Source organism: Mus musculus, chromosome 17 (genome assembly GCF_000001635.26).
Source record: "Mus musculus strain C57BL/6J chromosome 17, GRCm38.p6 C57BL/6J".
Lineage (NCBI taxonomy): Eukaryota > Metazoa > Chordata > Mammalia > Rodentia > Muridae > Mus > Mus musculus.
Window position 1 is genome coordinate 20,457,321 of NC_000083.6, and position 24,854 is coordinate 20,482,174.

General features: G+C 34.5%; 1 protein-coding gene across 1 annotated transcript; it reads right to left on the bottom strand.

The window, feature by feature from the left end:
• Positions 1-5,052: 5,052 nt before the first annotated feature.
• Vmn2r108 (vomeronasal 2, receptor 108) lies at positions 5,053-23,916 on the bottom strand. Its single transcript, NM_001104570.1, has 6 exons — positions 23,696-23,916; positions 14,757-15,051; positions 13,632-14,423; positions 12,725-12,940; positions 11,724-11,847; positions 5,053-5,972 (listed from the first exon to the last, which is right to left on the bottom strand). Exons 1-6 carry the CDS (start codon positions 23,914-23,916, stop codon positions 5,053-5,055), a joined length of 2,568 nt encoding a protein of 855 aa, NP_001098040.1.
• Positions 23,917-24,854: the final 938 nt, after the last annotated feature.

The window sequence follows — 24,854 nt, forward strand, 5'->3', positions numbered from 1 at the left end:
TTCTGGATTGACTCATATTTCATTTTGAAAATAATATACATATCTATACAATTATACATATAAAGTTATCACATAACATAATATGAAATAAACTAGAATGTTATTATTTCCAAAAGTGATTACATTTAAATAATGAAACTGTTGTTTTTAAATATAACAACATAAAGCCAAACTAAATGCCTTGTTATCTTTAAAAATATAATTTTATTCATTTTGAAATCTAGTGTAGTGAAAATTGAATATATAGTAAAATTACAAAGTACTTATAAAATGGACATTAAGATTTTATTTGGATGGATACTTCATATTAAATAATTCACTACTTCAGACAGACGAAATAATATGTAAATTATAGTATATAAGGAGAAAAATAAGAAAATAACAAAAAATATTATATCAATAAAAGATAAAAATTTCAACATTATCCAGATGTGACACCATCAATTCATAGACTCAGACCAGTTAGAAGCAAGAAATCAGATGTGGTTTTTATAAATGATAAAAGAAGGAGTGGAATAGCTGGACCCTCAGGTAGTACTATTGTCAATTTTCTGAGGAACCATCAGGCCAGTTTCCTGAGTGGTTGTACAAGCTTCCAAACCCACCAGATATGGAGGAGTGTTCCTCTTTCTCTACATCCGTACCAGCATCTGTTGTCACCTGAGTTTTTTAGTTTAATCACTCTGACTGGTATGAGGTGGAATCTAGGGTTCTTTAGATTTGCATTTTCCTAGTGACTAAGGTTATTGAACATTTCTTCAAGTGTATTTCAGCAATGTGAAATTACTCAGCTGAGAATTTTGTTTAGCTGTGTACCCCATTTTTAATTAGGGTTATTTGGTTCTCTGGAGCCTAATTTCTTGAGTTTTTCTGTATATTTTGGATATTAGCCCTCTATCAGATGTACAGTCAGTAAAGATCTTTGCCCAATCTGATGGATTCCAGTTTGTCCTATTAAAAGTGTTCTTTTTCTTACAGAAGGTTTTCAATTTTATGAGGTCCCATTGTTGATTGTTGATTTTAGAGCATAGGCCATTGGTATTCTGCTCAAGATATTTTCCCCTGTGCTCATGTATTTGAGGCTTGTCCCCACTTTCTCTTCTATTAGATTCAGGGTATCTGGTTTTATGTGGAGGTCCTTGATTTACTTGCACTTCAGCTTTGTACATGGAGATAAGCATGACATGATGATCTCCACCTAAGCCAGCACCATTTGTTGAATGTGCTCTCTTTTTTCCACTGGATGGTTTTAGCTTCTTTTTTTCCAAAGACCAAGTGAACTTAGGTGGGTGGGTTCATTTTTGGATTTTCAATTCTATTTTATGGATCTACATGACTGTATCTCTACAAATACCATGTGGTTTTTTGATCACTATTACTTTGTATTAGAGCTTGAGGTCAGGGATGGTGATTCCCTCAGAAGTTCTCTTATTGTTGAGAAAAGTTTTAACTATCCTGTGTTTTTTGTTGTTCCAAATGAATTTGAGAATTGTTCTATCTCTGTGAAGAATGAGTTGAAATTTTAATGGAGATTTCATTGAATCTGTAGACTGCTTTTGGTAAGATGGCCATTTTTACTATGTTATGCTTCAACATATAAAAAAGACACATGTTGCACTATGTTCATAATTTATAATATCCAGAAGGTGGAAATAACCCAGATGTCTCTCAACAGAAGAATGAATGCAGAAAATGTGATACATTTACACAATGGAGTACTATTCAGTCATTTAAAGACAATGACTTCATGAAATTCGCAGGACAAATAGATGGAATTAGAAATTTTCAACCTTTTTTGTTGTTGTGGGTAGCCCATTTGATTTTTTCCCAATTTTTTATTAGGTATTTATTTCATTTACATTTCCAATGCTATCCCAAAAGTCCCCCACATGCTCCCCCATCCACCCACTCCCACTTCTTGGCCCTGGAATTCCCCTGTACTGAGGCAGATAAAGTTTGCACGACCAATGGGCCTCTCTTTCCACTGATGGCCGACTAGGCCATCTTCTGATACATATGCAGCTAGAGACTTGAGCTCTGGGGGGGGGGGTGGTTACTGATTAGTTCATATTGTTGTTCCACCTATAGGGTTGCAGTTCCCTTTAGCTCCTTGGGTACTTTCTCTAGCTCCTCATTTGGGGGCCCTGTGATCCATCCAATAGCTGACTGTGAGCATCCACTTCTTTGTTTGCTAGGCCCCGGCATAGTCTCACAAGAGACAGCTATATATGGGTCCTTTCAGCAAAATCTTGCTAGTGTATGCAATGGTGTCAGTGTTTGGAAGCTGATTATGGGATAGATCCCCGGATATGGCAGTCACTAGATGGTCCATCCTTTTGTCTCAGCTCCAAACTTTGTCTCTATAACTCCTTCAATGGATGTTTTGTTCCCAATTCTAAGAAGGGGCAAAGTGTTCACACTTTGGTCTTCATTCTTCTTGAGTTTCATGTGTTTTGCAAATTGTATCTTGTATCTCGGGTATACTAAGTTTCTGGGCTAATATCCACTTATCAGCGAGTATACATCATTTGAGTTCTTTTGTGATTGTGTTACTTCACTCAGGATGATGCCCTCCAGTGTGGGAAGCCACTGCAGAGTGGCAGTTACAGAGTGGCAGTTGCATAGTGGCAGTTGCAGTGGCAGTTGGCTACTGCTGGCCACCACACATACATAGGCAATAAAGGTTCTTTTGCCAAGATGAGGTTTTGAGAATTAACCAAAGTTAACCAATCAGATGAGAGACAAGATGACCAATCAGATGGGAGACAAGTTAACCAATCAGATGAGAGAGAACGCCTCTCCTAGGCCCATAAAAGCAGCACGAGTTCTGGGCTTGGGGTCTCTTCGCCTCTGCAATCAAGCTCTCCCAATAAACGTGTGCAGAAGGATCCTGTTGCAGCGTCATTCTACCTGGCCAGTTGGGCGCATGCAAGACTCCAGGTCCATCCATTTGCCTAGGAATTTCATAAATTCATTCTTTTTAATAGCTGAGTAGTATTCCATTGTGTAAATGTACCACATATTCTGTATTAATTCCTCTGTTGAGGGGATTCTGGGTTCTTTCCAGCTTCTGGCTATTATAAATAAGGCTGCTATGACCATAGTGGAGCATGTGTCCTTCTTACCAGTTGGAACATCTTCTGGATATATGCCCAGGAGAGGTATTGTGGGATCCTCCGGTAGTACTATGTCCAATTTTCTGAGGAACTGCCAGACTGATTTCCAGAGTGGTTGTACAAGCTTGCAATCCCACCAACAATGGAGGAGTGTTCCTCTTTCTCCACATCCTTGCCAGCATCTGCTGTCATCTGAATTTTTGATCTTAACCATTCTGAGTGGTGTAAGATGGAATCTCATGGTTGTTTTGATTTGCATCTCCATGATGATTAAGGATGCTGAACTTTTTTTCAGGTGCTTCTCAGCCATTCAGTATTCCTCAGGTGAGAATTCTTTGTTTAGCTCTGAGCTGAAATTTTTAATGGGGTTATTTGATTTTCTGGAGTCCACCATCTTGAGTTCTTTATATATATTGGATATTAGCCCCCTATCTGATTTAGGATAGGTAAAGATCCTTTTCCAATCTGTTGGTGGCCTTTTTGTCTTATTGATGGTGTCTTTTGCCTTACAGAAGCTTTGCAATTTTATGTGGTCCCATTTGTCAATTCTCAATCTGATATGGGCACAGGGGAAAAATTCCTGAATAGAACAACAAGCGCTTGTGATGTAAGAAAATTTTATCCTTAATGAAGTAACATCGTCTCAAAGGAACACACATGTTATATACTCACTAATAAGTGGATATTAGGAAAAAAGCTCAGAATACCTATGTTACAACTTACAGACCATATAAATGTCAAGAATGAAGACCAAAGTGGATTCCTCAGTCATACTTAAAAGCAGAAACAAAATGATCATGGGGCATAAGGGCAGGAGGGACTTGGGAGGAAGAGAGGAGTGGGGGAAGGAATAAAAGCAGGATGGAGGAGATGTACAGAGGGTCAGAAAAATTGAACAGAAGTGTGTAGAAATGGAAAATAGGAGACTGTGGTTAGCCAACAGAGTGTTCCAGATGCCAGGAAATCAAGAGGCTCCCAGTACCCGAGGAGGATAACATAAACTGAAATAGTCAACAAATAGGAGAGACAATCTATAGAAACCATATCTCGAGTTTAGACACTGTCCTTGTTTGTGGACTGGGTCCATGCACCCTACTCAAAATTTTAAGCAGAACTGTTTCTGTCTAAAGGAAATACAGGAGAAAAGAGTAAAGCAGAGACTGAAGGAAAGGCCATCCAGTGACTGCCCCTCCTGGTGATTCATTGCATATGCAGCCACTAAACCCAGACACTATTACTGATGCTAAGAAGTGCTTTTTGACAGGAACCTAATATAGAAGCATTCTGAGAGGCTTGGTCAGAGCCTTGCTTTTACAGATGGGGATGCTTGTAACCAACCATCAGACTGATCATCTGGACCCTAATGGGTGAGTCAGTGGAAGTACTGAAAGAGCTGAACGGGCTTGTAACCTCATAGGAAGAACAAAAATATAAACCAACCAGATACCCCAGAGCTCCCAAGTACTAAATCATGAACCAAAGAATATACATGTAGGGACCCATGGTTCCAGCTGCATAAATAGCTGAGCATGATATTGTCTGGCATCAATGGGAAGGGAGGCCCTTGATCCTGTGAAGGCATGATGCCCGAATGTATTGGCATGCTAGGGTGGTTAGATGGGAGTGGGTGTATGGGTGGGAGAGCACCGTCATGGTGGCAGAAGGGCTTGGATGGGAGGTTTTCAGAGGGTAATCTGGGAAGGGAGATAATATTTGAAATATGAATAAACAAAATAACCAATAAAAATTAAAGGAAAAATAAATGAAAAAAGAATTTTCTCTCATACTATAACATTGTAAAATAACTTGTTAAAGAAATAAAATTTGATGGAATTAAATCCATATTATAATCGTGTAACATGTGTTTAGAATAGAATAGGAAATGGATTCAACCCTCTTAAAAGTTGCTAACATAGAAGCTACATTTATTTTTCCACTATATTTTATTCCATCTAGAATATGTTTTGTCCTTGATACGATGAAATGAATTCTTCTCTGGTCTAAATAAGATAATGTAACACTTAGGGGCAAATATGAAGCCAAGGAGGGCTGTACTGGAAGCCAAGATAGAGAAGACTTCCACAGCCACCATGACCTTCCCTTTAGTGCTATGGTAGACAGGAAGAAAGGTGACCCATACACAGAAGAACACCACCATGCTGAATGAGAGAAATTTGGATTCATTGAATGTATCAGGCAGATTTCTAGATAAGAATGCCATGGTGTATCCCCCAAAAGCCAAGGAGCATAGGTATCCCAGAACACAGTGGAAAGCAACAGATGATCCCTTGTTACACAAAAGTAAGATGTGTCCATGTTCAGCATGATTGTCTTGGTGAATGAATGGAGGCGACATTGTCATCCATATTCCACAAATAAAAAGTTGGATCAGCGTACAAAGAGGAATTATATAGTTTGGAGCTCTTGATGTCATTAACCACCTCACCATTCTCCCTGGAAAAGTGGCCTTGAAGGCAAGGACCACAGTAATAGCTTTGGCCAACACGGTAGCTAGAGCCACAGTGAATGCAACTCCAAATATGTTCTGCTGAAGGATGCAGGAGGCTGTATTGGGTTGACCAATGAAGTTCAAAGAACAGAGTAAACAGAAGGTGATTGTGATGAGCAAAGTGTAACTGAGACCTCTATTATTGGCTTTCACAATGGGAGTGTCTCTGTATTTCACAAAGACCCCAATTACAAAGGCTGTGAGTGCAGATAAACACAAAGCTATACAGGCCAGTGTCATCCCCAAGGGGTCTTCATAGGCCAGAAAGATCACAGTTTTCTGTAAACAGTGGTTCTTCTCTGTATTTGAATAATGACTCTCTGGACACTTGACACATTGATCCACATCTGGTTAGAAATGTAGATTACCATGAGATTGTGAGTCCAGGCTAAATTGATCACTATTTTTTCTGAATTATTTCTATGTACAAGGACTTTCACAAATTTCACCTTATTTTGTTTTCTCAGGGAAAAAGTAATAAGCATATTGTTGTGAATATTTAATACTTATAAAGAGTTCTTTCTTTCTTTATATTTCTTTAAGTATCTATGCTCACATATAGTGTGTTTTCATCCAATCATTCTTCCTATCTTACCATAACACTATTTTCCTTACACAAGTTATCTACATTTCTATCGGAAATGTCTATCTGTAGGAAGACATCAACTTGCATCAGCTTCTCTTAAAAAAACATCTACTTTATAGTAACTTGATCTAGCCTAATATCATTCTTCTTTTGACTTACATTTTTTTCCGGCTTTTATGATATACACACTCACACAATCACACAAAGAAACCCACTATACATATGCATATGTTTATAAATATAGAGCACACACACACACACACACACACACACACATATATATATATGGAAGAATTTGGAGTAGATACAAATATGAAGATAAACTGTACTATTATAGAAAGGTGGCGTTTGTAGATGAGACTGTGGAAACTCCATAAAATTTAGAAATCTCAGAAGATTGTAAAAATTTAATGATATACAAACACATTATGACAATTCTGTATATAAATTCATGCTTTTTCCTTAAATACTTGATATCAAACCTTAGACAAGTTAGATAACATTTTTTAATTTTAGTATCCAGCATATCAGTCTTCTCAGATTATATAGTGATTGAATATGTACGTGTGATGTATCTTTCATGTTTTTGGCTATTTTTAACCCTTAAGTTTTTCCTTGTGTTTTTTGTGAGTTTAAATCTTTGCTATTAGTCAAGTGATATTAAAAAGTACTGAAATTTACAAATCTGTGACTCAGTAGGATGTTTTGGGGATGGGAAGATAGAAGATATGACTCTGTAACAGTCCTCCTACAGAGATTTAAAAAACAAACAAACAAACAAAAAACACCAAGCAAACAGGAGAAATGTGTGTTGGATGACTAGAGCTACTGTAGCAAAGAAATATTTTATTAAAATCAATAAATAAAATTACATCTGCAGCTCCAGGTAATTTTAAGTTTTAAAATTATATAAATTTAGGCTATAAATGAATTGTATCATAAAATTCTGATAGTGTTTGTTTAAACCAAGAAAAATTCTAGTCAGTGTCCTTGAAATGCATTCTTGGACATCATGCTCTCCTCAGCCCCTCTCTTGAGTATATCTGCATTTGTGTATTTTGCCATTTTATGTCTACCATACACTCATGCCACTATTATTATAGAAAAGACAGCTAAATACCACAAAATCTAAGTATTAGTGTGAACAAAAAGTGTGAATATAATTCAAAGAATGATTTTGTGACTTGCTTGAAAACACTATTAATAGTTCCTCACCTATTCTATAGCTGACCTTAAATTAAGGACCAAATTTCATTTACTACACATGTTACTCTCTTGAATGCTGCCAAAATCACAATTTGTATGAAGGTAACTGGTTCTTCCAAAAGTTAACTGCTTGAGGGGACCAATTTTTATTTACATTAATTGAAATCTATTAAAGGACTTTGAATGGTGAAATGAAAATTTTCCTCCAAGGAGAATTAGAGGAGAGTACAGCTGACAACTGCGACCCGAATCACCCAAATCATGTTATAAAGTTCATCAGTTCAAATGCTCTATATTTAATAATGCATTACTCCTTACTATGTTAAAATTAACAGCAAAACTTCAAAATCTCATTTAATTCACCTTTTCTGTTCATTAAAATTATTTCTACTTTTTATAATGTAATTACAGTATAAAATAATAAATTTCACTATAATTTTTTATGTTTCAATGCCAATACAATTAAGCTTATTTAAAATAATGCATAATTGAGATTCAGTGAGGGGAGTATTAAGTAACTAATATAAAATGTGTTTTCAGTTTGTTGGTGATAACAATGTTATTATCTTATGTGTCTATCATGTTCTCTGACAATCTATATCTCTCTGTTGTGCTGTTTCTTTATATCTCTCTGTGTATCTAACATTCTCTCTTCATATATATGTGTGTGTGTGTGTATATGCATATGTATATGTATAAAATATATGATATATGCATATGTATTTATGTACATATACAAACATATATTATACATGTATATATGTACATATACATCTATAACTTTAATTCATGTACTAGATAGTCATTCCTATTATCAACAATGAAAATATTGGTCTAACTACAGAGAATTGTCCCATGATATCAAACTCCTCATCAATTTATGGAGTAATATCAAAAGTAGATCATTACTTGCAAGAGTCATATGTAAAGTGCCAGACAATAGTCCTTCTCTAATACACATTAACTCTGTTCTTAATGAGAACAAAAGCTCATTCCCCTAACCCTAATGAGATGTTACTCTCACATCTCAAATAGTTATACAAATTAATCTATTATATTCAAAAATAAAATCTGTACTATCAGCATACAGCAGCAGAAAATAGAAAAAGATATTTAATTAATTAATAATGAAATATATCAATAATAGCAATAACCATTAATTTCCTCTTGATTAAACTCAAGTAGATAATTTCTAAGTAAATTTTTCAAAAACTTTTAAGGGGTTGTGTTGTTATCCTGTCTTAGTTATTGTTCTATTCCTGTGAACAGGAACTATCTAATAAAATATATTTAACTGAAGTATCTGCTTATAAGTTTAGACTTTTAGTCCATTTCTGCCATATCAGTAAGCATGACAGCATCCAGGCAGAGATAACACTGGAGCACTAGATAAACTTTTATACCCTGATTTGAAAGCAGAACTCAGAGAAAACAGAGAACCCAGATGTTACATAGACATTTAAAATATCAAACCTTGCTTCTCATAACACATCTCTGCCCAAAAGACATCAAACCCTAATGTTCCTTGAAAGTCCCAATAATAAAATAAAAGGTGTTAAAATATTTCTCCAAAAGAAAGGAAGAAGTTAGCTATCCCTGTAAGGTGCGGATATCTACAAAAAATTAGTGTTTTCTGAACATATTGGGCAGTTGTCCTTATGAATTTATAGCCCATGGGAAAATTACTTAGAAGGCTGCAGACTTAAGCCAATCCAAATTCCCACATAGAGAGTAGAAGTAGTCATAAAAACACACTCCAAGAAAATAAAATATTGGCAACTGGTAACTTGTGGGAGGAGAGACATTTTTTATCATGGATCACATGGTTTATTTTCAATCATTAACTGAGATCTACAAATACAAAAGCAGATGCGTGTCACAGAATGTGTTAAATAGTCTAATTACAAAATATCGAATAGTTAGTAAAGAGGTGAATAGATCTAGGAGAATTGAGAGGAGTGTGATGGTTTTTATATGCCTGTCACAGGGAGTGGCACTATAAAGATGGGTGACCTCGTTGGAGTAGGTGTGTCACTGTAGGTATGGGCTTTAAGACCCTCATCCCAGCTATCTGGAAGGCTGTCTTGCCCTGTTTGCCTTCAGAACAAGATGTAGTACTCTCAGCTTCTATGCCATGCCTGTCTGTATACTAGAATGCTCCTGCCTTGACAATAATGGACTGAACCTCTGAACTTTTAAGCCAGTCCCAATTAAATGTAGTACTTTTAAGAGTTGCTGTAGTACTGGTGTCTATTCACAGCAATAAATCTCTAAGACAGAAGTTGGTACCAGGGATTGGAGTATTGCTGTGATAGACCTGAACATGCTTTTATTTAGAAGAATGTGTATTTTGGGACTTTGGATTTGGAAAGCAGTGGAATCCTTTAAGTGGGTCTTAATGGGCTATACCAGTAGGAATGTGGAAGACTTTGTTGCTGAGCATAATTTGAACTGTGTAGACCTGGCCCAAGAGATTTCAGTGCAGAATAATTTTAGTTTGTGGCATAGAGACTGCTTTGTGTTGTTCTGGTGAAGAATGTGGTTTCTCTTTGCTGTTGTCTGAGGAGTCTTCCTGAAGTTAAGGTGAAGAGGTTTATATTAATGGCTTTGAAAAAGGGAGTCTCAAAACAGCCTGGTATAAATTCTGTTGTGTGGTTTCTAAAATTCCCCTTTATGATGTGTGTTTTAATGAAAAGGAGCAAGCTGGAAAAGAAAAAAGTACAAAAATAAAAAGTACAAAAAAGTATTAAAGAGGAAACAGGAAGTAGAGTGGAGCTGAATCCTTTGTTCAAGGAATAAACTGATTAAAGTAGTAGGGCTTTAGGGGAAGCTCCCACATAACTATGTTTAGGTCCAGGCACAGCGGTACATACCTTTAATTCCAATAGACAGAGGCAAGCAGATCTCTGAATTCAAGTAGAGCCAAGTAAAGAGTAATTTTCAAATAGAGAAAAACTTAGTCCAGGCTTGAGGGACCAGGCCTTTAATTCTAGCACTTAGGAGACAGACATGTAGATCTCTGAGTTTTCAAGGTAAACCTATAGAGCAAGGTCCAGGATAGGCAAGTGTAGGACATTAAAGGCTGAAAAACCAAAAGCTGATAATAATATAATAGAGTAGGGGGACAATATTTCAGCCTAAGCAAACAGTAGAACAAAGCAGCATCACCATATAACTCTGGTTTTAGAGTCAAGAATAGAAGGGGCTACTGGAAGAATTGACGCTGGTTAGTTGGAGCTACAAAATTAGCAGTAATTAAGAAGAGACCAGCATCACTGTGGTGAAATCTGGGGAGTGTTTTTTTCAGAGCACAATAAAGCTGTGTTCTAGCCAATGGTTGCACCTACATCTAAGGCTACTCTTGGTAATGTGTAAACATTACTCCAGTGTCATGCAGAGAAGCTGAGGCATGACATCGCGGAAAGAGCCTATGTGACTCTATAGGTTTAGCTTAGTTACAAGAGAATAATATACCCTAGTATATTGGAGATGCCAGAACAGTGAGATTATCACCAGTAGCAGGAGAGTAGAGTTAAACAGACCCTAGAGGGCTACAGAGGGCAGAGCTAGAGAAGTGATATAAGCCATTTGGAGGAGCCCTCTTGTGAGGATCTTGTGTGGACCTCAGACATTGCAATAAGAAGCTGTGAAGTTGAAGTTAACTTGGAGACCCTAAGATGTAGACCTTTCAGCTGTGCCTGCACCATGTCTGCCTGGATCCTGCTATGCTCATGCCTTGATGATAATGGACTAAACCTCTGAACCTGTAAGATAGCTAGATTTAATTGTTGTCCTTTTAAGAGTTACTGTGTTCGTGGCGTCTGTTCACAGCAGTAAAAATGTAACTAATATAAGAGGTGAATACGATTAAAACACATTGTACAAAATTTTCAAATAACTAAAAAGTGAGAGGAAATACATTTTGAAAAATGAGTGAAGATGACCACAACTATGAAAATTCAAATGATCAGAGTTATTGAAATATATCTGGAAAAGCTATATTGATATTTTATCAGTATATTTTAAATGGCACCATCAAATAAATATACTATATGAACTATAATGCAAATATTTATTTTTTCTCCCAGTCAATATTGGCAGTGAATCACAGATATAAATCAAGTAAGATTTTTAATGGCTATGGTGGGCCATTTCAAAGAGATGCTAAAGAATTATGACATTTAAATTCCTAAACAAAGAAATGAAAATATTTATTTCTGATTTTAATTCAGAACATTTTCTTTGGCTAGTTTATTATGGAATTCTGTGGATAAATGATAAAGATTTTTTCAAAACCTGCATTTACCTGTCTCATTAGAAATCTCATTATCTGCACAGGGAGTGCAATTGTAGCAGCAGATGGCCTTGCCCTCCAGGGTTACTTTTCTGAATCCAGGCCCACAACTCTCACTGCACACAGATTGAGGGATCTGAGAAAAATGAAATGAATGTTGTGTAAATCTCACAGTTTTATGAAAACTCATTATACAGAGAAACCCTGTCTCAAAAAAACAAACAAACAAAAAAAAAACAAGCAAAAAAAAAAAAAAACAATAGAACTCTTGAGAATATGTGGACAGTTAAGGGATGCTAACAGAGTTATTATATGGTATTTTGAATACCATATAGCTTAAAGTATTTGGGTGCTGCTATCCATATTTATGGCACCATTTGTGAAGTAATTTAAACTTTTGGAGATACAGAATTGCTGGAGAAATCATTTCAATGTGATTGAATTGAAACATTTTAATTCTGTCCACAGGTCTAGGTTTCTCATTTTTCTTACTGTAAATGTGGATGTATAGAAACATTATATTTCTGGATCTTGAGTATGTTTTCATGACTAAACCTCTCTATAGTTGATGTTCATACTTCTGGAACCAAAACCAAAAATATACTTTTTTTTCCATAAGTCATATTTGGACATTCTTTGATCACACAATAAAAAGTATATTTTATATTGTTTCATGATCTTTATTATGAATGAAAATTTTCCAAAACACATTGACCCAAGAAACAATTTGGTGCTGAAAATTTCCTCTTCCATTGTGCTTCTAAATTTTGATAAGTGGAGAATAAATAATATTCAAAAGAGTGAATAAGGTAGACCTTATTTAATACTAAATACTTACAATTCTCTGAATCAAGTAATGAGAAACCACAGTACCCTATTACTACCATTGTGGAATTATATACCAGTATTCTCAGAGTGATGGGCCTTAAATCAGAAAACAAATGTCATTTCATCTGAAATTCAAATTTTATTATTAACACAAGGTTAAAGTATAGATTTAATACATAACCCACCTCTGAGAATCCTTCTGCCCATTGTATCATCTGTTCAGATAAAGACAACTGTTGGCCCTCAGGAGCATTTGCTGAAAAGGATCCTATTTTCACCTTTTGTCCAAGACCCTTTGGTAAATTCCAAAGGTTAAGAATGTCATATTCTGCATTTAATTTCTGTCTCCCACCGAAACTCATATTGTCTCTCTCATTGATGTCCTTCAGGAAAATGTTAAGCTAAAAGAGATTCATGAATTTCACACCAGGCCCAAGAGACAGAATTGAATTTATGGATTAGAATGTGTCTTATTTATCTAAATTTAGGATGTGAAAGTCAAGTGAATGAAGCTATAATTTGTGTTAAATAAATGAATGTCTGAGTGTTTTGGATACCATTTCACTTCTGAATGACAATTCAGCATCAAGAGAAAACTTTGAGCAACCTGAGGTGTTGAATAAATCATTTCTGACACATGTAAAGGATAACTTTTTTGAAACCTAACCAGACCTATTTGCTTTCAGAATATCTTTAGAGATTGACAGTCTAAAATGAGGGTTCTGATGTCTTAAGGGTAATAAAAGGGAATTATGTAGGTTTAAAACCACTGTCATTGTTTCACTTAAATATCTACCCATTCATTCCTACTGTAAGAAATGTACAGAAAAATTATTGATACTTTTATCATGAGGATATTGTATATTTAGCTATTGATGAAATGACATTTGTATTGACTAATAACATATACTTCCATAATTCCATTTATCAGCAACACACACTTCAAACTGCATTGACCTCTAAATGAATTTAGAAACATAAAAATCCCTATAATTGTGGACATGAACATAATTTTACAATACCTAACTTGCTGTCATTACACATATCAAGAATCACAGTGATGGTGATACAATGTAGTAGAGTGGTTATTACCTGCCAGGGGAAGAAGGCTATTGCTTCCCCATTTTCATGTGGTTTTATTTGTACTTCTTGAAGATGCATCTGATGGAGACTGTGAGCCACAGCATACACAGCATTATAGATATTATTGCTTTCTTCACTAATTACCATGTCCAATATATGACTAGGTAACACATCCAGAGAAGCATTGGGTTGACAGTTAGCCAAAAGTCGACAATCAACATCAGAAAATGAGCATTTGAAGAACAAATGCCATAACTTAGGAAGGTAAATGTCTTCAGGGTATTTGTAAGGATTAACTGTTTGAATAAAATTAGAAATCTTAAAACTCTTTCTATAATTGTGTGTAAAAATTAAGCTACCATGGAATGAGTCAAGCATGAAATAGTCAGCATAGTCAGTAATATGAGGTTCAGTGTTCATGATCCAGACTTTTGCTGTCAACAATCTTTGCCCAATATTTCGCATTAGACCTGTGAGAGAATCAATGTCACCATAAATAATTATAACATTTGTCTCATCCATATTTTCCCAGAATTTGTTATAATATGCATTCCATGTCATAGGGATCATTTTCACAAAAGCTATGCAGACTCCTTTTCTCTCCATATCTTCTCTGAACTCTGATAAAATTTTATTTCCTTTGTGGTTATCTGGAAGGATGAGACCAACCCAAGACCACCTAAAATGAACCATCAAAGATACAATGCCAAGTGAAATAGATGTGTACTTGGAGGCCATCTGATAGAGAGAAGAATATTGTCCACGGTCACTCAAGATGGAATCATAAGGTCCAAAAGAAAGCTGAGTGAAGAAGAATATTAACATTGAGCAAATTTCATTCCTGAAGCAACAATTGACAACAGGATAAAAAGGTAGCTTCATCTTAATTTTAAAGGAAAATCCATTTACAAAATTTAACAAAAATTCGTGCCAAGCCTGTCTGTTTCAAGGACCTACCTGGTTTAATTTATGTCACCATAAATATGCATGCAATAAAAATTTGAATTGCTGTCCTAGTGTCTGGATACTTGCTTTTATGTTAAATAATTTGAATACCCCTCTTATAGTTTTAAAACACCTGTAAGATGAACAAAGGGACCTAATTCCCATGACTCACACTTCAAATTTTCTTACCTGAGGAAATTTAAAGAGTTGAAGCAATGTACCAATTTGGGCAGACGTTGTCCATGCTGTTCCTGTGAGAGCAGTAGCAAAATTACTTTTGCCGCAATTGTAATTTGGTAAAATATTTTTCTGCCCTTGACCAGTGAGCCAAAAACAGACATTCATAAGAGTGTCCTTCTCAATGAATCTGACATTGTAGAAATCAAATCCAAGAGATATATTAGGTAAAAGATTGGGATTATCATTGATCTCCTCAATAGCAAACACCAAAGCCAGAATATACTGGTAGTTCTTAAAATTATATCTGTATAAATGACAAAATATACACAGGAGGAATACAATATGGACCACATATAGAGTACATTAAACCTTATAATTCATATTTTGTTTCCACAAAATATGCAATTTAATTTTTCACCATGAATATGTAGAACTTGGTTGGGTAAATATGTTAAAGTTTGGCAAGACCATTTAATATTACTACTCATTAATTATAATTTCTCAAAGCATACTTTATCAGTCATTAGAATATACAAAAAGATCAGTCTACATATCATGAATCACTTTCTCTCAAAATTACAGATCTTTTGATACCTTGATCTTGGCCTTTTGAGATGTTTAATTATGAAAACACACCATTTTATTGTCAAATGAATCATACTTAGAAACAATATGTTTATTAAATAATATTCCAAGTTAAATAAATTCCATATGGGTCAGAGTTGTCATGAGTCTGATATTACATTTCTCAGTATGGCAGTCTGAAATTGCTCATGGATAATAAACTAGCTTAGAATTTCCTCCATATGATCACTGGGTACAGATGTCCAGTCACATTCCTTTTGGAACTATGACCTCAGGTCATCACTCTTTTACTTGGTGTGCTATACTCTTTGTGCCTTCTATTCATTTGGATAGTAATAACTTCTGTGAAAAAATACATTTTTTTCTCTAAAACTCCTCAAATACACACTGACACAAAAATATATTTCATTTCAGTGTTAGGGTATTGACCATAGAAAATGCTTCATTAAGGTTTATCATGTACCACATTTTCTGTATCCATTCCTCTGTTGAGGGACATCTGGGTTCTTTCCTGCTTCTGGCTATTATAAATAAGGCTGCTATGACCATAGTGGAGCATGTGTCCTTTTTACAAGTTGGAGCATCTTCTTGGTATATGCCCAGGAGAGGAATTGCTGGATCTTCAGTTGTACTATGTCCAATTTTCTGAGAAACTGCCAAACTGATTTCCAGAGTCATTGTACAAGCCTGCAATCCCACCAGCAATGGAGGAGTGTTCCTCTTTCTCTACATCTTCGACAGCATCAACTGTCACCTGAATTTTTGATCTTAGCCATTCTGACTGGTATGAGGCAGAATCTCAGGGTTGTTTTGCTTTGCATTTCCCTGATGATAAAGGATGTTGAACATCAGGGAAATGCAAATCAAAAAGGAAAACATTTAACTGGGACTAACTTACAGTTTCAAAGCTTTAGTCAGAGTTGTCATGGTGGAAATTACAGCAGTATACAATCAGACATGAAATTTTATAATCTTACATTTTAATCCACGTGCGATGAAAGTGGAGACTAAGATACACTGCCAAGACTTAAGTTTTTTAACATATAAGCCTGCCCCCCACAGTGACACACTTACTCTAGCAACTTTACACCTTACTCCTTCAAGATCACGCCTCTAATAGTACCACTCATTACAAGCAAAAGATTTAAAAACAATAGAATGCAGGAGAGGTATTCCAATTCAAACTCCTACCTTCCATTCCTTGGCCTTCTAAGGCTTGTAGCCATAACATAATGCAAAATGCACTGAGTCCATCAACAAAGGTCCCCAAAATTTAAAATAGCCTCAAATTTGTTTAAAGTCCAAAGTTCAGATTCTCTTCTGAGAATCCTTCACTTCCTCATCAAGAAATTCCCAGTAAAAGCAAAGTAAAACGGCAGATTACATACTTATAATGACTCAGAATATACATTGCTATTTCAAACTTAGGAAGGAGAGCATAGTGAGGAAATGCTGAACTAAAGCAAGACAAAAACTAGCTGAGCAAACTCCAAACTTTGCTTCTCCATGTTTGATGTTCAAATACTCTTCAGCTATCTAATTTCTTTCATCTTTTGTGACTGTAAAGTACTTCTTTTTCTTGGACTTATTCCATTTCCTGATAGCAGTGCTTTTTGGTTGGCATCCCTGATCTCAGGCATCTTCTGCATCCTTAGATCTTAAGGGCAATGCAGGCCTCTCCTTTAGAGCCTCACATAATGGATGCTCTAAGATGAAAAGGCATCCATGATCAACTCTTGGCCGTACCATCTTTCCTTTACAGAGAAAGATTCAATAACACCTCTATCATTGAGTCTTACTATCAGAACCACGTGGCTTCAGCTGCCAAGTTCTCGTGCTTATTATGGCTGGATCATGCCCTATTTCCCAATAAAATTAAATCTCCATCAGCTTTCTCTTCATGTTAATTTCATTGAGTTCCGATTTTTGAATGTCCTAAGCCTCAATCTGTAGTCCAGGCTTGGCTCAAACTCACAGATCCACCAACTGGAATTACAGGTGTGGTCCACCACAACCAGCACTAAGTATTTCTTTAACCCTTTTTTCACTTAACAGGGTGGAATCTTGCCCTGATGTCTCCATTGCCTTCGTTCCATTTATCATGAGACTTTTAGTTAGTCTATTTGAACACAAGATTTATCACCTTTCTATCTATTATTCTTTTTCTCCCCAATTTCTATACTTCGTACATTATGTAAAAAAGTGCAATCTAATTTTTCTCCCTCAGCTTCTTTCCTCTCATTATAGATCTTCATAAGAGAGGACATTAATAACCTCACAACAGAGCCGAAACTACACTGTTGAGATTTCCTAAGTCAGAGGATTTAATCTATATCTCTTCATTTTAGCTTCCAGGAGATTTTTTGGCTGGGACAAAAAAGCAGCAATAGTATTTGCTCAAGTATAACAAGTATAATCTCTAGGAAACATACTAACACTCATCTCCTCTGAAACCACTTTAGCCAGCAACACAGTGTATAATTAACACCCAGCAACATTTTTTCCTACTTCCTGCTAGAATGGCTCATTGAGCAGCACTTAATTCATTTCGCTGATTTCCTCAACCAAATTCACACTCATTGTTTCTGCAAACAGGAAACCTTGCCTATTGCAACAAAACTCCAATCTCTGGTTTAAATTTCTGTGTTCATTGGGTTTTATTGCTGTAAAGAAACACAAAAACCCTTGTAACTCTTACAAGAGAAAACATTCAATTGATGCTGGCATATAGTTTCACAGGTTTTATCCATTTTATCATGGTGAGAATCACGGCAATGTGCAGGTAGATATGGTCATGGAGACAGGGACAAAAGTACTAAACTTTCTTCTACAGGCAGCTGAAATGAAGACCCTGGACAGACTAAACTTCTTAGACTTCTAAACTACCACTAACAGCAAGGTAACTCATATTCCATATGGCATAAGCATTCAAATACATGATATGAGGGCCATATTTTCTCAAGAATAACGGTAGTGCTTCTTGATAACAGCTGGAAGAAAAATCAGGATTTTTCAAAAATATGATGCCCGCTAGGCAAATCAGATTCTGGAATGGCTTCACACTCAAAGGTACTTGGGCAACAAAAAGTGGAACTGATTGAGAAGAAAAGTATTAAAATTAAAGCTGGATTAGTAGAGAGTACTGGCAGAAATGGCTGATACAGAGGTAGGTTTTGGCTTTGGAGAATATGATCAATATACTGAATTGCTTATATGTTTAAATATGTTGAATAAGATTTTCAAGGAATAATTGGGTGGTGGTAGAGGAAAATTATTTCAGCAATATAGATTGTTGTTTTCCACAAAACCCAAGTATGGTTCCAAGAAATAATATTAACAGAAAAGCATCCAAAACTTCTAGTTAACATGATCAAATACTAACTCACACACACAGAAACATATAAAGAAAAAGAAATATATTAGCCTTAATAATGTTAATATGATGGGAAGCAACATATCTACTGAAACATAAAATGCAAACTTAAAACCCTGGCAGCTGTGCAATGTGATCTTTGCTTATAGTACCTAAAGGTGCTTATAGTTGAGACTTATTATAATGCTCGTTTTACATGCATGTATGTGTTTTGAAATTAATTTAACTTTGCATTTGATAGTTTAATAAAGTTATTTGATATCAATAAGAAATTATAAAAAATTAGTGAACATTCCTTTCTTAAGGAAAGCAGACAAACAATGAGTAAATATAATAATATTATTCACTGGAAAAAATTGATAGGTAAAATGTTTGATTTGGGGAAATAGAATAAATAACATTTATCATTGATAAATACTGTATACTCAAATATATATATATATATTATTTTTGACCATTCCATACTCATAAGTAATTAAGTAACAATCACTTTTATGCATTACATGCTAAATAGAGCAGAGGAGCTCAGTATCTTCAAAGAGCAATGATAACAGAAAAGTTTAAAAAGATAGATTTGACCATTCTCTATTGGATACCTGATTTTAAAAGATCGTGGTATATAATAAATATGTTTTGAAAATGACAACTATTTTTATTTTTTCTATTCTTGACATTATAACTTAATTGCATCGTTATCCCTTCCCTTTGCTTATGAATCTTATAAATAATACTTTGTGGATCTCCTTTTTATTTCTTGATTCATGGACTCAGTTCATAAATAGCCAAGAAGGACAAAAACTTACACACACACACACACACACACACACACACACACACACACACATTCCCTCTCTCTCTAACTATGGAATGCTTCGAAGTAGTCCACCCAAAATGGTTACCCACCCCCAAATGAAAGTCTACAAACAACTAAAATTACACAGCCTGAATAGCTTTTTAATGACTGATGAGAAATTTGTTACAGCTTATCAGAAAAATACTGAGAGATTTTGAGCTTTCAACTTGAGTAACTTGCCTGCAAGAAAACAAAGGTGAAAATAATAAAAGTAATTGGGTCTGCTAATCAGGCTAGGAACAAAGATACATGATGGACAACAGGCAGATGATAGGCAAGTTAGACTTAAATAAAACAACTCTCAGCATCACAAAAAACTCTTAGGTTCTGAAAAACATCTAAAGAAACAATAAAAGAAAAGGAAAGGGAAGTTCATATTAAGAATGGGGTGCACATCCAAGAAACACAGAGCAATGGTATGGACAAAAATATTATACTCTGGTTAATTGTTTTTAAACATTGCATACCTCAGAGAGTTTGAATCTTGTATCTCAGAGACTGGATAAAAATTCATTTCGATTAACATATGTAAGCTAACTACATGTTTTTAGGTGCTACTCAAATTACTGGGGTTCAGGCCATGTGAAAATGTTAAGAAAGTGGAAATTTAGTTCAATATTAACATTTAAGATTGTACTCAGAAAATAAGTAATTCTGATGAATCCGAATTGATAGTTTAATAAGTCTGATAGTCACAACAAAATACCAAGCAAATCACTTGGAAGCATCAGGCATCTGAGAAATGACTTGTATGAGTTTTTAACAGCATAGAGTTTATTGAACATCTTAGAAAATATCATTCTCTATTTACTTATGCAATTGCAATAAAACAAAGTAAAACATATTATTTAATTTTATATTATTTGATCATTGAATTAATTTGACAGAAAAACAGCCTTCATATGTCTGAATTATTACTGAATGTGATATTTTAGTTGGATGCAGACATCTTACTCTGTAAGAAGAATAGTAAACTAATCCTTACCATACAGAAAAACAATAGACATCAGTACTTACCTCAGTGAGAATTGGTAAACTCCCTTAGGCCAGAAAGTTTACTGTATATTTTATGGGATGATTGTGTTGTTATTTTTTGTTTTGCTCAAAAACATCTCTCCATAATACATCTTCCTTACAAAACACACTGATAAAAAGCTAACAAACAATACCTGAGTATCAATGAAAAGCATAAGCTGAGAATGAATAAAGGCAAGTGGAAGTAACAGGGAAAACACCAAGGAAAAGATTTTCTAGTTAACATAAATAAAAGGAAGGCCATGAAGGAATTTTGTGAACACTCATGATCCAGTAGCTCTCCATGTATTGAAAAAAAATACTGCTGAAATTCAAAGAGTTATACTAATCATAAGATCAATTCAGAATCAAAATTTAGTTAAGATTGGAACCAGATTCACTGAAAATATACATAAAGACTGCAGGACTTCATTATCTACGAGAGAAGTCTTCTAGAAAATTGGCAATGCATATTTTATAGTTTCTTCATTTTTCAAACAAATGTAGTTCACATTTGAATGAGTATAGATATGTTTATTCTTAAACAGTTCTGTCTTTCAAAATGATAAATTTTTGTATATTATCAGGGAATAAATATTTGAAACGTCTAGCTGTAGTGTAACTTTCTATAGTTTGAGCAATGACTATAAAATATCAAATATAAATAAAATATATCATAAAATGAAATATTTATAATAGCTTTCCAGAGAATAGTTTTTCATTTATTATGAAAAATTGCATATGATGGTACATAATTATTATCTAAATTGTCAAGGGGTATGTTCTTTTGATATATCAATTTTATAAAGCTACAAATGAAAGAAATGAATATGTAGTTGATAAAAACCACTTTGACATATAAGTTTATACCCATATTTTAATTGATGTGAGGAAAATAATTTACTCTCAAAAATACATAGAGGAAATTTTCAGTTGGATCTGGAAACATATTGGAAAGATCAATAAAAAAAAAAACTGAACATATTGGCCTATAAATTGAATTAGTCACTGCAGGGTCCTGACACAGGGTCAGAGGATCTGCGTTTTATCCCAACACACTCATTGTAGGAAGAGAAAAATTGTCCTCACAGTTTTTCTTTCACATGAAAATGAGAGTTGCTTCAAAAATATGTGCACACACACAAATGTTATCTATGATAATAAGTTCGAAAAGACTATAGTATTAATGCAACAACCAAAAAAAAAACAGCTTCTTCTTAAATTATTCCTCAGAAAATATCCACTTCTTACAGTTCATATATGATAGATTAAAAGAAAGATCCATTTAGAAAATGTAACCTTTAAAAAGCTAACATACCAGAATATAATGACAGACTATTTATTCTTTTGTAAATGTTATAGTAACAAGGAAAACATTTATGCTTATAAACATATAAAGAATAAGAATCATAGAGAGAGAAAATTAATCATTTAAAACACCTAGAAACTTTCCAAACAGATAATTAAAGGATTAAGTGAGAAAGATAAAAGAATGTCCTCAGGTTTGTGGTATAAAAGCCTGTGACTTTTTGTGGTCAATGCTATATGAAAAATTAAACTTAGTGAATGAATTGTATAAGAGAATATTATTAATGTTTTGTAGTAAAAGCCAATACATTTCTGTCATGAATTTAATTTTTTGTGACATAATGACAAGTTAAATATTTGTGACAGGGAAAATATTTTTATTTATAATAAACATACTAGACACTAATGCTCCCAGCAGATAAACTATAATCTTTGCAGAGTAGGGGTTGATACTGTACAGTATATAAAAGCACATACCAATGTATACTGGTGCCTAAATTTATGAGAGTATATGGCAGATGAAAAGTGGGGGTTAAAAGGTGCATTAATTATGATGCAGTACAAAAGTTCCACCAACATCTAAGTTGGAATGTCCACTGTTCGTATGAGAAAAAATGTGTGATTTTATTTGATACAAAATATAATTCCCTAATGAAATTGAGCTACCATGAAATATTTGATCCAAATAACAATTTGTGGATAACCATATTTTCTGTGATTCAACATTTCAAAATAAATCTATCTAGGTTAAAAAAAGTTCTACTTGCTTTTACATATAAATATTTTCTCCTCTACTTTCTCTCATTTAATGACTTAATACTTCATTAAAGTTTTACCAAAAAGTATTGCCACACTGAACATAATTCACTTTCAAATCTGCATTCTTTTTTGTCATTTTCCAGGTATTGACTCTCACCATATTTTGTCATATGGTTACGTGACTTACAAGCATTATTGCTCTACTTTTGGTCTTTACTTCCTGGATCAGTACTGATATAAGAAGGGCATCATGAGTTAGGAATGTTTGAGTTGAATTAACATATCATATTTCCTTTATTAATAACCAAATATGATATTCCTAATTAAGCAAACCTGTCTGACAATATCCATTAATCTAGAGAATTTTACACAACCTTAAAAATAGTCCAAAGAAGACAACCTCATAGTTAAATTGTTTAGGCAAACACATCTATGGAAATGAGAGTGAATATTGCAAACAGATGGAGCAAACAAATAAACACAGGAAAACTGTCTGAGAATAAGAATTTAATTATCAAAGAAGAAACACTTATAAGACAACATGATGTAGATGAAATATCTGTGGAGTACATCAGGATAGAAAACTTCTATTTTTGACACCCTAATTCTGGATTCAGCTGCATCTAACAAAAGACAACTGGTTCCATCAATTATTACAGCAACACTCAGGATGCACTCAGTGACATCATCTATTATCAGAAGAGTACATCAGGATTTCAGAGATGTTATAACCTATTATAAAAGCTTTGATTAAGCCATCCTTCTTTGAAATATCAACATTGAAAATGATTCAGACCTTATGGCCTAACCAGAATAGCTAATAAGAGGTAAAAGCAACCAAATAAGGAAACTACAATAAATACAATCAAAATTACCATTTCACTTCCTTTTGTGATGGAAAAATAAGCCAAAATGAAACAAAATTGAAGAGTAGATTTTAGAATCTCTAAAAGAAAAGTTGTCACAATAAAAACTACAAAGAAAAAATAAGTTTTAAAGACTAAAACAACTAAGTCATAAGAATTGTGAATGCTAACAATTAATAATTGTACTTACTGGAGGTAATTGTCCTTATAATAATATGGTAGATAAGAATGTGGAATTTTATTCTTCGTATAGTACGTATGAAGAGGGAAAAATGCACCAATCACCACATCTCCTTCATGATGAAAATCCTCAGTAATTTTGTAAAAACATTTACTGATATTAACATGCATAAAGGTAAGGACAAATTTGGCAATCAGAAGTAGTGAGGAGATAAAAATACAAGAGAACATCCTAATAATATGAGTCTGCTTCATGAAGATCACTGAGTGTCAAGTAAATATATGCTCAGGTTATATTTCTGTGACCATGCATATTTTCAACTTTGTTGAGGAGTGAGGTGGTCACACTAATCATTCCATGGTTTTTCTGTTGGCTCCTCCTTGCCATTGTAAATTTTGAAATTGTTTCTTCCCTTGGGCTCTGCAGCTGAGGCCCTCTATACAGGTGAAAAACATGGTACAAAATATTTTTTTCATGTTCTTCCTAGCCAAAGGCAGGAAGATGTCAGACAAGACTATGAATAGCAACAGATCAGAGTTTAACTCTTTTGGGGACTAAATGGCAAAAAAAAAAGAAGCAAGAAAATTTTCACATACAAACAACTTGTGCTAATCCACATATGTAAGGATGCCAACTACATGAAAAAGTAAAGGGCCCAAAAGAATGCATTGCAGGTAAAACCACTCAAAACTAGTGAATTGCAGGACTGTTGGTCGGTCCCACTTGGGGTTAAATAGTTGAGATAAAGAGATAAGTATAACATAAAGCTGCTGGGATTATTGCTAGGGCAGTCTATCGGCTATCCATCTAGATTGAAGACCCTTGTCACTATGTCTCCACCAAGTGGTTCTCTCTCTTTCTCTCTCTCTCTCTCTCTCTCTCTCTCTCTCTCTCTCTCTCTCTCTCTCTCTCTCTCTCTGTTTTACCTTCTTTTTCTCTTTCTGTCCTCCCATCATGTTGCATCCTTATTTCTGCATCCCTGCCATTGTCATCCTTCTGCCTGGCCTGCAATTCATCTTGCATTTCTTACTTTATCAAAAGCAATACACTTTTTTTGTTGTTTTATTTTCATACAAAAAAATAAAAGCTACTTGGACAGATTTAACAATTTACTCACATTAAAATATTAGCACCAGGACTGTGCTGTGTAGTGTCACCATTTGGGCAG

Coding starts and splice junctions, on each gene's coding strand:
- Vmn2r108 (NM_001104570.1), bottom strand. CDS start 23,916: ATGTTCTCTTGTATTTTTATCTCCTCACTACTTCTGATTGCCAAATTT. Junction 15,052..23,695: donor TATAAGGACAATTACCTCCA/GTAAGTACAATT, acceptor TCATTTATACAG/ATATAATTTTAAGAACTACC. Junction 12,941..13,631: donor TAGCCTTCTTCCCCTGGCAG/GTAATAACCACT, acceptor AATCTCTTTTAG/CTTAACATTTTCCTGAAGGA.